At 27.4% G+C, this 16755-nt stretch overlaps 1 protein-coding gene and 1 long non-coding RNA gene across 4 annotated transcripts; both read left to right on the forward strand.

The window, feature by feature from the left end:
- The first annotated feature begins 965 nt into the window (after window positions 1–965).
- LOC114121443 (actin, muscle-like) lies at window positions 966–6145 on the forward strand. 2 transcript variants are annotated; one of them, XM_027983789.2, is made up of 4 exons: window positions 966–1127; window positions 1748–1896; window positions 4986–5472; window positions 5552–6145. In XM_027983789.2, exons 2-4 carry the CDS (start codon window positions 1771–1773, stop codon window positions 6067–6069), a joined length of 1131 nt encoding a protein of 376 aa, XP_027839590.2. In that variant the 5' UTR covers window positions 966–1127; window positions 1748–1770; the 3' UTR covers window positions 6070–6145. The 2 variants fall into 2 exon arrangements, with proteins under 2 accessions (XP_027839590.2, XP_027839597.2); XM_027983796.2 differs by having other exon boundaries at window positions 1068–1167.
- Window positions 6146–9377: 3232 nt separating this feature from the next.
- LOC114121454 (uncharacterized) lies at window positions 9378–12782 on the forward strand. Of its 2 annotated transcripts, XR_007603761.1 has the most exons (3): window positions 9445–9600; window positions 10636–12531; window positions 12768–12782. It is a non-coding gene; the product is annotated as an uncharacterized LOC114121454 (long non-coding RNA). The 2 variants fall into 2 exon arrangements; XR_003592198.2 differs by lacking the exon at window positions 12768–12782 and having other exon boundaries at window positions 9378–9600; window positions 10636–11479.
- Window positions 12783–16755: the final 3973 nt, after the last annotated feature.

Raw genomic sequence — 16755 nt, forward strand, 5'->3', positions numbered from 1 at the left:
CATAATAACGTACCTATCACTTTGATTTGTTTTTTAAAAATAATTAAATCACTTTTAGATTTAATTTACATAGATATCTGTAAAAATATGTATAGCTATTTACCTACAAGCTGATATTTACTTTTAGATAATGAATAGGGATATTACTTAATATTTGTAAATGATGAAACTGCAGATATTGAAAAATATGTTCATATATAGCTATTACCCACTGAACACTATTATTATAAAAATAAAAGTAAGGGGAACTGTGCTAATAATACGGCCGCACTATCTCCTACCATATACTGTGAGTTTATTTTTTGCCTCTAGTATAATATTAAATTAATATTACATACTTTAGAGCTTTGCACGCGAATAACCCATAAAAATTCGTAATCTGAAACCTTTTAACCAATATTGATAAAAAAGAAATAAGTACCCGAATAAAATATTGTCAAATACAATAGTAATACATATTTTTTAATAATCGAGTAACATATATTTGTAATTCGATTTATATTAAAGTATGCATTTTTCGTAACTAAATTACGTGGTAAATGTAGTATAGTAGATTCAATAATTTCTATTGCATTTAATACAATATATTAATGTTAAATATAGGTTAAACTATAAGTACCTACATCTAATAAGATATAATTTGTTTTTCTATTAGATACAGAAAGTCATGAAAAACTTTTTTAAGTTCAAACCAATTTTTTAAATTATAGATATTCATATTTTAATGTTTTAATTAATTATACTGATTGTTGTTATTTCTAAAATTATTAGTTATTATATTTATAGTTCATTCTTAATAATATTTAAAACTGAAATAGGTATATATGGTAAAATAATTGTTGAGCTTATGATTCTACATTTTAATTATAGATTGGTAGACAATTTTATATTACTATGCCAAAATATTAAAATAAGTTATTATCACCCACCACTTCCAAAGTCAACGAGCCGCTACTGATATAACTATATATTAAGTTATTAGTGTTATTACTTATTATATTATATTTTTGGATCAAGTCCGTTTATAAAACCGTCGGTACCACCCAGCAGTACGTTTATAGTAAATTCACAACGTCAGCCAGAGCAGACTGCAGAGCAGTGTTTTAGATTTCTTTCATCGTAGATCAGTGAGTAGAATATCATTTTTTTTTTATTATTATTATACTAGTAAGTAAATACGAAATCGAAATTATAATAGTTATAAAACTATAAATGTTCTACGGCGTTTTTTTTATCACTTATAAAAAAATATGCAAAAAAAATTTAAGTATAATATAAGTAATATAATCACGCGAAGTTCATTTACAATAATTATTATACCATTTATACCTATGGTACTTGTTACTTAAAATAGTTCCAAGTTTCAAACATTGAATGTTTTTTTTTCGAAAAAAAAAATGAAAATATACGTATGGTATTTCATTGATTCGTTCTCTCGGTTTTAAAATAAAATATTTTTATTTCCTAAAGATTTTTACTCTCTTAGGCTCCAACGCTTGAATTTCGTACGACCAAAGCATTTTGACGTGTGTTTTTTTACTTCGGCATGATGTCACCCAATCACTTTTAAAATCGCTGTGGTAGTTTTTAATAGGTTATTTGACTTATTTTTTTACACATTTATGTATAAACTATTCATAACAATATACTGAAATGTATTATACTCGGCATGATGTATCCTCGTTAACAGTATTTACCGGTGCCCAATCGTAATCGTAAGTTTATCATTTAATGTGTTTTTTTTCAGATTCAAAAACCCAAATCAACAAAATGTGTGACGATGATGTTGCGCCTTTGGTTGTCGACAACGGCTCCGGTATGTGCAAGGCTGGTTTCGCTGGTGATGACGCACCACGTGCCGTCTTTCCATCTATTGTCGGCAGACCACGTCATCAAGTTAGTATTAACACCCATCATTCCAAATATTACCATGATAGTATTCCTCGAAATTTTTAAAATTCATCAAATAAAAATATACATTTACATTTTTTTAAACTTTATTCTTAAAATAATTGATATTACAAAAACTATTAACCACTAGGTACCTACTATATATCACCCACAAAATCTGTAAATATAAAATATGATGTGAATTTGTCACAAACCTGTTCAATGAAGTTAAATTAAGCACTGGCCTGTATACAATTCTTCTTCAATGGGATTTTTTAATGAATATCATTTTATATAACTACCTACATAAAATTACTCAAATTTTAAACAAATTATCTTTTCAAATTTCACCCACTAGGATAAATGTTACATATAGTAACATCTGATCTACTATTATATTTGACCTAGATGCCATATAAAAAAGTATTTTAACAGATATTTTAGTAAATAATTATACAATATAAAATATATAATATAATACCTATGTATAATAATATAACCTAATCTTCTAAGGGTTAGTGAACTGAATCTTTTACAATACCTAGCTATTCATGTGAACCTTCCATTTTTTGGCTTTCTTCCTTGTACAAATTTATTTATTGTTTTAGACTTTAGTTAACAGATTTTAAATATCTGTTAAAAAACCTAATTAATACACCATTATTATGTTGTTTATAAGTTAATACATAGTTTCTGACGTCAAACACATACTAAAATATGGATTCTAAAATGGTTATGTTACCTACCGGAAAAAAATAACAATTAGTCTGTACTCTTTAATGTCGACAGTGACTAGACAATAAGAATAATGCCTGATTTAGTTAGGAATAAATTAAGACCAATGACTAGTTATTACTGATAACTGATAAGTTTTTCGATCGGTTATTATTATCTAAAAAAAGGAGTTATCATTATGGTTATTTTCTATTAATAATAAAGTTTTTAAGTCAAATTTTATGAGAATATAACATATTTATTTAAATCCTTTTTGAAACAGTTTTTATGTAAATGTTACAATTCATATTTGAAAAGGTGGACAAGTGGGTATTGCTTAGCTGTACATCATATATACTATATAGTACCTACAGGAACGTATATAAGGGGGGTATTGGGGGATCAACCCCCCCCCCCCAAAAATTAGTAGTTTTGTAGTTTTATTCATATCATCATTAATCGTTAAATATTGATTATTGTAAATTTTTTTTTATGATCCCCCCCCCCCCGAATTTTTTTTTTGTGTACGTGCCTGAGTACCTATATAGAACCTAAAACAGATAATATTTTAAAATAAATTAAAAATGTTATTATTTATAGGAAAATTCATAGTCATATAAAATACATAAAGGTATAACATAAGTAATGTTTTTAAATATTTTAATTATAATACAATAAGTAACATATCGTCTATAAAAAAGTAATTTTGGCCGAATTGGAACATAAAATATCTATAAAAATGAATTGTTTTTATATTGGTAATTATCGGTAGAAATGCCAACTAAGGTAACCCTCAAAAACCAAATTTTATGAGTCACTAAAATGGTTACATTGAGGCTTACATTATTACTTGTGACTGGAATAAAATGAAAATTGTTCTGATTATATAATGTTATAGCTAATGTTAATCGGCATTATTTTGTTTATGAGTGTTACGTTCTTTGAGTTAGAGAAAAATATAATTTTGTGCCATAAATACTTATTTGTGGGTTACAATACTTGGCTAGAGCCTAGAATATGTATTTATGTGTTAAGAATTTAAGAATAATATTTAATTATAACCTTAGTAATGAAAATATTTGGGTTACCTACATTAATTGGCCTTCCCACTAACTACATATTTTAGATTTTATAGTTCCAATATAAACTTTTCATAAAAAAAATCTTGTATTAAATGTTCAAAACCAAGATATAAAAAGAAAAGTTTTTATGGATTTTCAACAACAAAATAGTTTGCAATTTTTTGCTATTTAGACAAATTCTAACAAAATTCCAACTTCAAATGCATAAAATAAAAAAAAATGTGTCAATGAATTTTTGATATTTTATACAGATATAAAAACTATTTTCTTAGTACCTATCTTGTTTTTAAATTCCAAAACGGTTTATTCACTGAATAATTTTTAATTGACATAAAAAAATTTAAAATGTCTTAATTTGTTTTCTTTTGAAATTCATCTATTATGCTATATTTATTTTCAAAAAAAATTAACCATAACATTTTTTAGTTGATCAACTCTTTCAATAATTGTTAAGGCATGTGTATATGTAGCCAACTCGAAGTCTCAAGTTTTTGAATACATCTATACGTTTTGAATGGATATTAATTTGAGGTGTAGAATATAGTGAAACAAATATTTTTCTGACAAATATGTTCTCAACAAACACTCTAAATATACATGTAAAAACAAAAAATTATCATTTTCTTTGTTTACGTGTGATCGGTAAAAAATATATTTACTGTATGTAGTTATAAAAATTAGAACATGGATTAAATGCAAAAATCGTATTGCTAATTATAATCAATAAAAATCATAAATTAAGGTTTAGGTATTATATTTATATTATAATATATTCAATTATCATATCGTAAAAGACATATTTATAATATTGTCAAATATAATACAGATATTTTGATATAATAATCAAGATATGTTCAATATTGTTAAACCTTTTAAAACAATAACTAGGAATTGACAATAATTTCTAAATTATCATTTCCTTCGTTAACTACAGTTTTATAACCTACTATTGATCTGTAGTTGCTACTTTATTATCTATTATTATTTTATTTATGATTTGATTACTGTACTTGGGTGGATACTATGAATACTAACATAATATCTATATAGGTATGTAACTATAAATATAAATTTTGCTGTGAAAAACTATGTTAGTAAATTCAATTTTAAGGTAGGTCAAATTTAGTGGTGAATTAAATATTCTATCTATTTCCCACTCTTTCTCATTTGGAACAGATGGCTATTTTAATTATGTTGAGTGTCTGGAAATATTTGATTTGGCTAATCGTTGTTATTTATATTAATTTGGACTTACCACACACATCGATTTCTTACTACTGGATTTATGTTTATTATTAGGGTGTCATGGTCGGTATGGGACAAAAGGACAGTTACGTAGGAGATGAAGCCCAAAGCAAACGTGGTATCCTTACTTTGAAATATCCCATTGAACATGGAATCATCACTAACTGGGATGATATGGAGAAAATATGGCATCATACTTTCTACAACGAACTTCGTGTTGCCCCAGAAGAGCATCCAACTCTGTTGACCGAAGCCCCGTTGAACCCAAAGGCTAACAGAGAAAAGATGACCCAAATTATGTTTGAAACCTTCAACACACCTGCCATGTATGTTGCCATCCAAGCTGTATTATCTTTGTACGCTTCCGGCCGTACCACTGGTATCGTTTTGGACTCTGGTGATGGTGTCTCACACACAGTACCAATCTATGAAGGTTATGCTTTACCCCATGCCATCCTCCGTCTGGACTTGGCTGGTCGTGACTTAACCGACTACTTGATGAAAATCTTAACCGAGAGAGGTTACAGCTTTACCACTACTGGTATGTATTTAATTACTATTCGTATGCACAAAAGTTGAACTAGTTTTACTTATCTCTATAATAATTTTTATGATTACAGCTGAGCGTGAAATCGTCCGTGACATCAAAGAAAAATTATGCTATGTTGCTTTAGACTTCGAACAGGAAATGGCCACAGCCGCCGCTTCTACCTCTTTGGAGAAATCTTATGAATTACCTGACGGACAGGTCATAACCGTTGGAAACGAACGTTTCCGTTGCCCAGAATCTTTGTTCCAACCTTCATTTTTGGGAATGGAATCTTGCGGTATTCATGAAACTGTGTATAACTCCATCATGAAATGCGACGTTGACATCAGAAAAGACTTATATGCTAACACTGTGCTCTCCGGAGGTACTACTATGTATCCAGGTATTGCCGACAGAATGCAAAAGGAAATTACCGCATTGGCTCCAAGTACAATCAAAATTAAGATCATTGCCCCACCAGAACGTAAATACTCCGTATGGATTGGTGGTTCCATCTTAGCTTCTCTGTCCACCTTCCAACAAATGTGGATCTCTAAACAAGAATACGACGAATCCGGCCCAGGAATTGTTCACCGTAAATGCTTCTAAGACACTCTTTGTAATACACAAGCTAAAATCAAAATTACAATTATACTTTAAAATAAATTATATTTATACTGAAAAATCAAGGTGTTTTTATTTTTGTATCATTTTACTCAAAGATAAAATACAGTTTGATATTTTTGAATAAAAAAAAAATGTAAATTGAGTAATTTTTTTCTATAAGAATATTGTGTTATCTATTGAATTTTTTATTTCAATTAACCATCACAGATGCTGACTGTTCAGGAGAATCCGGAAGATTTAATAGTTACACGGTCTGGTAAAAATAATAAGATTATGGTCAAAGGCAAGAGACATAATTTTAGTAAAGTTTGGTTTAGTCATATAGTTGTTTAAATTTTTGATTTTTATTATACCTAGATACAAAAATTATAAATGTATACGTACATTTTATCTTTTATAAATAATTAAGATTATTTCATATCTATGTATATATATAAAAAAAAAAATACCTTTTTAGATTAAAACTTTGAACAAAATGAAATTAATGTCATTGTTTTAATGTTTAAAACATTTAAAAAAATATTGATTTTCAGTGGAGTATCTTAGTGTGTTATGGCTGTTAAAGGACATTTGGGTTACTTTTATTTGTATCCATCTATATAATATGTATAAATTAATGTTTCTTTAACTTCCATAGTTCCCTCGTTAGGACACAAAAGTTACTCGGTCGTTTTCGATAACATTATTATAAATATAGATTCTTTGAGTCTCAGAGGGTGTGTTATACTGTGTTACTACAGCGTAGTTCATAACACTTTTTTGTTAAATTATTTATGTAAATATATTTGCTATTGTTAATTATAAATTAAATTATTATTAATTATTACACTTGTAAATAATTAGTAAAAATATGGCAATTAAAAATTGTACATTTTACATTAATTACATAATATAAAAATATATTTAAAAGAAAAGAGATATTAAAATAAAATACTTATGAGCACAATAATTAAACTATAAGGAAAAATTTGATAAAGAATTTAAATAAAAAAATAGATACCTAATATTAATTGTGTGATTGCGGAATTAAATCTGTCTGAATAAACATAATTTTAAAAACATTAGGTATTTATTATTTTGGAATATAGTGTTTTGTTTTTACTCTTTTCATCGGTAGGTATATGTGTACACATTCAGTGGGTCTAATAGTGTGGTGTACCTAATGGAACTTACTGTGATAAACCTTAACTGTTAAACGTAAACGCGTAATAAGTGATCATTGTAATGCCTATTGTACAAATCTACAATATAATGTGTATTGTGTACACTGTACATAATACCATATAGCACTATAGCAGTACATGCACACAGCAAACCGATAGGTACTAAAACGAGTAAAATGTTTGTTTTAATATAGACTTGAAATATAATTTACATTTTATAATTACCAATATCATTATATATTATTTGTACACCAACCAGCTACTGTCTACAAAGTACAAACTACTCTTGAACATTTATGCACGATTTTTGATCTCTAATAACTAAAGTGTCAGTCTTAGGTAACAATCTAGGTAACTATAGTCTATACCTATAAACAAGTATATTGTGTAATAATTATAATTATATTACTTACTAGGCACTAGGTGTCTAGGTACTCAAAGTTTCTTGGGATTGATATTTCTGGACCTTGGTAACAATTCTATCTAAGTGTCTAAAACACTATTTAACTATAGGTATCTAAATACTTTTAGTCGAGGTACTAGTGGCAAGACAACTAAATTGTTTCAAGAAACATCAATTGTATCTACAGTTGGTGAAATCCAACAAACAAGATTGACAGATGAAATCTTTATCTATGATTCAGATAGGTATACTATTAACCTGCAACATTTTAATGCTCAATTGAAAACTGAAATGATGGAACATCCGGTTATTAAATCTGTACGTGTTTCAAATGATGATGATAATGACATCATAACATTAATGTTTAGTGACATTGATACTGTCAATGAATCAACGACTTGTGATGAGTTTAATTATAATTATAATTATAACTTTTAAGTTTCTTATTATTATTGAATTAGTATTATTCGCCTAATCTTTATTTTAATATTTTGCTATAAAACAATATAATGGACAACGTTTAGTCACCAAAAGGAATTGGACAACTTACTCTCCAGCTGATTTGAAATCTAGGTCAAATTTAACGAACAGTAATATAGGCTATAGCTTCAGGTACAAATTGAAATATTATTCTAATTGGTTTGAAAATGACTTAGGGGGTCCATAAGATCCATTATTACTTATTAGGGTTTGGATGGGTGAAAAATAATTTTTTTCATACAGTTTTAAACTGCTTATTATAAAAATATAATATATTTACATCACTTAAACTCCTATCTAACCTTATTACAAAAAATACCACTATGAGTCTATTGTAATGATCGCTGTGCAGGACACTGCGACCTTTACAACCTAATTATTTAAAGGACGTAACACGTTCCTGGTTGAACACTTGATGTTTTAATTTAAATATAGACAGTTACTTAATAAAGTTAAACAACAAAATACAAAATTAAATAGCTTACTGCTATCCTATAGTTACAAAACTAGGAATGACCGTTACACTCGCGGCAATGGGGCTGTGACGAAGATCACGACGAGCAAAAGTCTTATAAGTAGGGTTAATAGCCAGTTTAGAACTGTGACTACCTATTTTCTGATAAATACTAGGTCCTCTACTCGTATTTATATGAGTCTCCTCAATGACGTATAGAGGACTAGTATTATTAAAAAAATAATCAAGTGCGATTTAAGGTCGTGTGATCTCATAAGTAATCTACCTGTTTATAAAAATCTTACATGTGAGCTTGGTAAAAATTCCAAATCAGCGGAAATAACATGTTTTTCTGGCCTTTGCCCTTTATCTTTGTCCGACGATTTTGTATTCATAGCCTCTTGCTTTTTGAGATAGTTCCGGCATTCCTTCTTAATATGATGACCATTGACCAACATTTTCACAATAAAAACAAGGACCAACCTTTTTTGAATTAATGAAATTATATTTACCCGCTTTTAATGGCTACCAGTTTTCCAACCAAATTTACTCCAAGATTTCGCAGAAAATGCACTTAATTTTTCCAAATCAATATTGCAAGTATTGTCCTGTTGTAATTAACGAGATTCTTCCAATAACAAACGACCTGTTAAGTTATAAACCGTTTTATTCTCAGATTGCATTGAATCTCATGCGCTGTAAAAATGCTGATAACTGTTTCGTAGTCATTAACATTTTTCTAATTAACATATTATCTGTTATATTTTCTTCTGCTAATTTTAAATCATTAGCTAATTTCTCTAATTTAGAAATATATGTACTTGGTAGTCCTTATATACTGCCATATTGGTAACCTTATGACCCTATTATAGATATAACAGATCAAGTGATATTACAAAACAAGCTGATGTGATAAATGCCGTTTATAAAACCGTCAGCTTCACGCAGTACGTTTATAGTAAATTCACAACGTCAGCCAGAGCAGCATTTTAAATTTCTTTCATCGTAGATCAGTGAGTAGAATATCATTTTTTTTTTTATTAACCAATAGGTACCTACATACGAAATCGAAATTATAATAGTTATAAAACTATAAATGTTCTACGGCGTTTTTTTGTGATCACTAATCAAAAAATATGCGAAAAAATTTAAGTATAATATTATAAGTAATATAATCACGTGAAGTTCGTTTTCAATTATTATACCATTTACAGTTTACACCTTACTTGCGATATTTAAAACAGTTCAAAGTTGCAAATATTATATGTTCTTTTTTTCCAAAAAAAAAATTAAAATATACGTGTGGTATTTCGTTGATTCGTTCTCTCGGTTTTAAAATAAAATATTTTTATTTCCCATAGATTTTTTATTCTCTTCGGGTCCGACTATTGATTTCTGTAAGATCAAAGCATAGTGACGTGTGTTTTCACAGCTCGGCATGATGTGACCCAAAAATGGTGCCATTTGAGTTTTATATAATAAAAGGAGTGCCAAAATTTAAGCAGACCAATTTTTTTTTCGTCACTTTTTCTCCATATTAGTAAATACAGATATCATTTTGTGTGTTTTATTTTTAATCTCAGTTTTATAAATACAAATATTTTAATAATTTACTTAATTCTTATATTTTATAATTTGTAATTAATATTCATTAATAGAAACGGGAAATCGTGTGTCAACTAATAAATATAATGATTCACAATACAATAATAGCTATAGTGAAAACTCCTAAAATAATTATAAATTATACAGACATTTTTTGCTTTTGCCAAATTTTCAAATTATATTATTAACATATAATTAATCATCAAATATTCTCTAAAAATGATAAAATTTAAAAATTTAAAATATGCTCTTAAAACCATAAAATATATTGGGTTTACAAAATTATACAGCAGCTCCGCCTTTTCTTTTTTTCTTTTTTTACATTGATGATGATAATATTAAATAGTCAATAACGATAACTAAAAACACTATAGTCTCTCATAAATTATGTTAACATGCAAAAATTACAATCTAGTTATTTTATTTTTATTTTTATGTTTCAGAAATCGGAAACGCAAATTGAAAACAAAATGAGATCCCTCGTTGTCATTGCAGTTTCCATACTTGTTATTGTATGTAACTATGTCATCGCAGTTCCCATTCCAGATCATTGCAATGGTAACTACCCTGGTCACCATATGTTTTGTCACTGAGAACATAGAGAACATATAAACGTACATACTATAACATCGTCGCATCTTATCGCCAGACACATCATTATAGCATATGCTAGCGACTCGTCTTGAGATTACTGTTTCATAAATACTACCTATATTATTTCATGATACTGTAACGCGAAAGCAGTGCTGTGTCACTAGTTTGTCACTTTAAAATTCATATAACTACACAAATGTACAATTTCGTCACACCACAGGTAGCAACATGCTGTGTAACATGATAGCGATTCGTGTCGTGGGTACACTCAGTGCCGAATTCAGAACAAGTGCCGCCTTAGGCCCTTTTAAATATGCCGCCCTTACACCAAGAAAAAAAAATTTGGTAAATATTTATATGATTTTTTTGTTCTATTTCTTACAAAATTTGCCGGCCTAGGCGTAAATACGGCCCTGGGCACACTGCAACTTACAATCAATTGTAAAACATCATCGCAACTCACAGCATTAACATTAATGCATATCGTTGCTACTCGCGTCGTAGGTATACTGCTTTTAAATATTATCTGTTGTCATCTATCCCACGACAATTAATCGCGAATGAAGTATCATGTCACTACTTTTTGTCAAAATTATATACAGATCAAGTCAATATATAATCTTATACAAATCAAGTCAATATACAGCATCTATTATATGATAATTACCGTAAATTACATATGTTACAATCAGATTTAATGGTTTGTTTTATTTACAATACCTCAATTAACCCTTATCCTTATACCCCACACCTGACAACCAAAAATTACGTATGCATATTACTTTCTTACTACATTTGTACTCTTAATTTATTTTATGATGAAGTTCGACGTCTCGTTGTAGGTCTTGTTGGTATTCGAAAACACACAGGTTAAGTTGAAATCAAATAAACTTGATATACAAATAATATAAGTATATTTAATATATATTATATATATTATAAGATAGTAATACTTAAAACAAAAGTATTTAAAAAAATTTTAGACAAAGGTTACGCTCTTGGCTGAGAACTATGTGCAGTAAACTATAAAAGTTTCGCTGACCGTATTAATTATTAATTATTATACCAGTATTATATAGTTAGTAGAAATATGGCAATTAAAAATTGTATATTTTGCATTTACATATACAAATATATTTAAAAGAAAAGAAATATTAAAATAAAATACTTATGAGCACAATAATTAGAATTACAAGGAAAAATTCGATAAGGAATTCTAAATAAATAGGTAATAATTAATAGTAATTGTGTGATTGTGGAATTAAATCTGTCAGAATAAACATAGTTTAAAAACTTTATTTATGATTTTGGACTATAGTATTTTGTTCACTTTTTACTCTTTTCATCGGTACATGTAGTACACATTCAGTGGGTCGGATAGTATAGTATACTTAATTGAACTATGACAAACCTTAACGGATAAATGTAAACGTGTAGTAAGTGATCATTTTAGTGCCTATTGTATAAATGTACAGTATAATGACTATAATGTGTACACCTGTCACTATACTGTGCACACTACATCATATTACTTAGCAGTATATGCACACAGCAAACCGGTACTAAAATGAGTAAAATGTTTATTTTAATGTGAACTTGAAATATAATTTACATTTTATAACTACCAATATAATTATATATTAATTGTACACCAGCCAGCTACTGTCTACAAACTACTCTTGGACATTTATGCACGATTTTTGATCTCTAACAACTAATAAGAGACAGTCTGACCTACTACCTAGGTAACTATAAGCAAGTATATTGTATAATATTTATAATTACCTAATTATAATTATATATTACTTACTAGGTACTAAATGCTATAGGTACTCAAAGTTTCTTAGAATTGATATTCCTGGACCTTGGTCATAATTCTATCTAAGTGTACCAACAATAAATATGCAATATATATAAATTAAAATATTTGATAAAATTGAATGATGTTAACATTTATTTATTTTATTTTTAAATCATGTAGGTAAACTTCGGGGGTGCTTTCGGATGGAAAAGTGAATATCCTTGGTGCATTATAGAGGTCAAGAGTAAAGATTTTCCAACAGTTTTCAAAAAATTGAAAAAAACGAAAAAAAAGTGACGGACAGACCGGAATTTTTACGCAAAACCAATTTCCGATCAAATCGATTTTTTTTTATAAGGTTGTAACTTAAAAACTAATCACTGTAAATACTTGAAATTTTCACCAAATGTTTTTATTAGTGTTATCTATATATAATGAAATTTTCAAAATATTTTGACATTTTTTGAGCTATTTATAGGTGACTGAAATTTTTGATTTTTCTGAAAATTTTTTTTAAGTGTCGATAAAATAATTTTGGGTGTCCAAAAAAAACTTGAAAATATAATACAAGGTTCCTTATGAGTTTTTCTTATTGTAGTTAAAAAAAAATCAAAAATTGTTAGTCACAATTTTTTTTTATAAGCATTTATAGTTCAAATTTTTACGATATATGTCAATATCACGAAAATTTGCAAGCAATTTCGTAGTTGAAAAATCATAAAATGTTTGTGTTTGTATCTAAGGTTAAAAAATTCAACACTTGGTTTTTATAAGATTTCCTTCAAATAGCTGTAGAGAAAACTTGAAACATCAGTCATCATTACTTAGTGAAGAAATTTTAAATGCGTTTGAATTTAAAATTATTACGAAATCGCGTAACGATAACGATTTATCTTCAAATGAAATTAAATATTTGTTATAATCCAAAAAGTATAAGTCGTAGATACTTGAGAATTTCATCAGTTATTTAGATTGGCATTTTCTTTACATGATTTAATTTTCAAAATATTTTAACTTTTTTTGAGCTATTTATAGACAACTGAAATTTTCTATTTTTCTGAGAAATTTTTTTATAAATATCGATAAAAATTTTTTGGCCGAGTCAAAATACTTGAAATTTGAATACAAAGTTCCTCATAAGTTATTCTTATAGTTCAAAAATTATTCGAATACATAGACACAATTTTTTTTTTATTAGCATTTGGAGTTCAAATATTGACGAGAATTCGTCAAAATCATGAATATTTATAAACTATTTTGTAGGTATAATTCATAAAAAAGTTTGTATAAGTAGCTAAGTGTTGAAAATTTAATACAAGATTTTCCATAAGTTTGGCTTACAATAATAGTGTAAAAGAACTTAAATGTTGATGTATTCAAAACATTAAAACATAAACCTCCTTTTTCATCAACTACTGGAAATTGTATTCTAGGCTGACAAATCATCTTCGTTCAGAATCGTTTTTCGTATACAATGACACCTATCAAAGGATTCAAATTTAACACTCCTAAAATATATAATAGCGATCTACACGGCACTTAATGTACAACAGAGCGGTATCCGCTTAATCGATTTTTTTTAGTTTTTTCCATAATTTTCATATCACATTAATCTATTATTATTATTGTCATTTTTAGCCGAGTTGTTTATTTTTATACATTAAATGTATGTTTATTATACATTTTATAATAAACAAATTGGTAAAGCGACTGGAGCACGGCGCGCGGTCTAATAACACACTGTCGCCACTAGTCTAGTAGTCTATGGCTACATCTAGTTCACCTATTGAAAAAGCCGCCGTCGTCTCAATTTATCTAGCAACGACTGTTATATTACTTAGAAAAAAAAATATGTGCATTAAATAATAACACCGAGATAATAATGTGTAGCTGTAGGTTAAATGCGTTACCAAATACACTTTTAATATAAATTATGAAATTTAAGCCATTGATGTATTGAATAAGCTATACTATATAGGTACCTGCAGTATACATATAGAAAGTAACGTAGTGTATTCGAGTTATAGGTACCTACTACCTACATAACAATGAAAATTTCAAATCTATAGTCTAAAAATATCTAATAAATGCATTGTTATTTTAACACGATTCAATATTTATTATATTCATAATCATTTTAAACTTATTATAGACTGCAGTATTAGGTAGGTAGGTACTTATGTATAAGTATAATATTATTCATTTCACTATTAAAATTTGTATGGGTACCAACCACGTAATAAAAGTATATTAAATTGAACGGTTGCAGAAGTACCTATACGCCGATAAGACGGATTGCGTAATACACATCTTCTTAACAATATTATTATAATACAGTTCTACTAGGTTCTATTTTTCCCTTTCATTTCAGTATACTCAATCACTGTCAAACTAAACCAACTATGTATACAAGTGAATTCGTATTCTATTGAGTATAGATGACCACTATAAATTGTATAATGTAACATGTTGTTGCCTAGTTACGTGAGTATTGTATAGATATTAGTTAGGTATATATTGTCATATTACATATATCATTTATGTGCGTGTATGCAGAACAAATATGTAATAATTGCAATAGGTGTTTCGTATTAATGTATTATAATATAATAAATAATAACGTGTTGCACTGTCTACGTGTAATTATCGTCCATCGATCATAATTCATTAATATTAATAATATTTACGTATACCAAATACCAATTTCAGTTACTAGGTACGTATAGGTACCAACAGTGAATAATGTTTTACGATTTATTTAAAGAGGTAATGACTAATGACATTAATGAGTATTCTAAAACTTAAAATCATATACTTTAAACTATTATAAATAACCATTTATGAAATTGCTAATAAATAAAAATAATTGTTATAGGTATAACTGGTATAGGGAGACAAGTCTCTGTGTGGGAACTTCAAATCTGTATTATATCTATACTACCTACTATACATTTTAAAAATCTAGAAAATATTTAAGGATTATTATTTATGCATGTTTAATGCAGTTAATTTTAATAATTAAGTATTTCTTTATATATTATATACTTATAAATGTAAAATCCACCTAATAAACCACCCGTAATTCATTGTATATTAACTATCAATATCTCTTAGAATAGTGCTGCGGAATATAATATACCATATATTATACTATATGTATTATATTTTATTATTATTATATATTATGCTTTTCACTTTGGGTGTCACGTCCTTTTAAGAATATGTAATTTTCTAATTTGTGGGCTGTGAGTGTATACGATTAAACGTACATTTATACCCATAGACCTTGTACTATACTTTACCTTTTATTTTATGGAGTATGATTATACTTATACCATATCTTTCAATTGCTGCAACGAAAATATGGCAATATTGCCAATATCCCACTAAAAAATATCGAAATTTCTTTGGTTGGTATACTAGAAACTTATAAAATATAGAAATAATATAGGTATTAAATATTAATATATAAATAAGCGATATATATATAATAATAATAATAATAATAGCGATTTTAGTATATTTTATATTTTATTGATAAAATATTGTCTAATGAAGAAGTTAGTAGATACATTATAATAAATAAGTACTAAGTAGGTATAAGCAAACGCAAAGTAAAACCTTGTAAGCCTATAACTTCTGAAAGTATTTTTATTAAAAGTTCTAACTTTCTAATGTCAAGCTCAAGTTACCAAAAGGAAAAAATTGAATGATTTTGTTTTTAATTAATGTTTATACTGCTTGCTTTATAATAATTTTTCACCGATTTTTATTTAAATATTTCTTACCTCCCAAGACTACCACATTTTAAATATAATTTATTTAATCATAAAAAAATACAAACTAATAAATAGGTATCACAGAATAGAATAATATGTTAGGGGTAAGGTAGTCTTATTAGTTTGCGATTTACGAATATAATATGCATACGAATCAATACCTTCCCTCTTTGTTTAAAATAGTTAATATAACTTATGTATAATTATTAATTATTAATAAGCTATCTATATGTTTTAAGTTGAGTTATTTATTTAATTTAAAATATATAACGTAAAATACATTAAGTAATGATTTAGACATCGCACTGTCATTGTGGCTTGTATAGGGCTTGTCAAAACAATTCGAATTTTATAGGTCTTTTTTAGAATTTCATTTATAAATACTTTTA

This window comes from Aphis gossypii, chromosome 2, assembly GCF_020184175.1.
Source record: "Aphis gossypii isolate Hap1 chromosome 2, ASM2018417v2, whole genome shotgun sequence".
NCBI lineage: Eukaryota > Metazoa > Arthropoda > Insecta > Hemiptera > Aphididae > Aphis > Aphis gossypii.

Coding starts and splice junctions, on each gene's coding strand:
- LOC114121443 (XM_027983789.2), top strand. CDS start 1,771: ATGTGTGACGATGATGTTGCGCCTTTGGTTGTCGACAACGGCTCCGGT. Junction 1,897..4,985: donor TCGGCAGACCACGTCATCAA/GTTAGTATTAAC, acceptor GTTTATTATTAG/GGTGTCATGGTCGGTATGGG. Junction 5,473..5,551: donor TTACAGCTTTACCACTACTG/GTATGTATTTAA, acceptor TTATGATTACAG/CTGAGCGTGAAATCGTCCGT.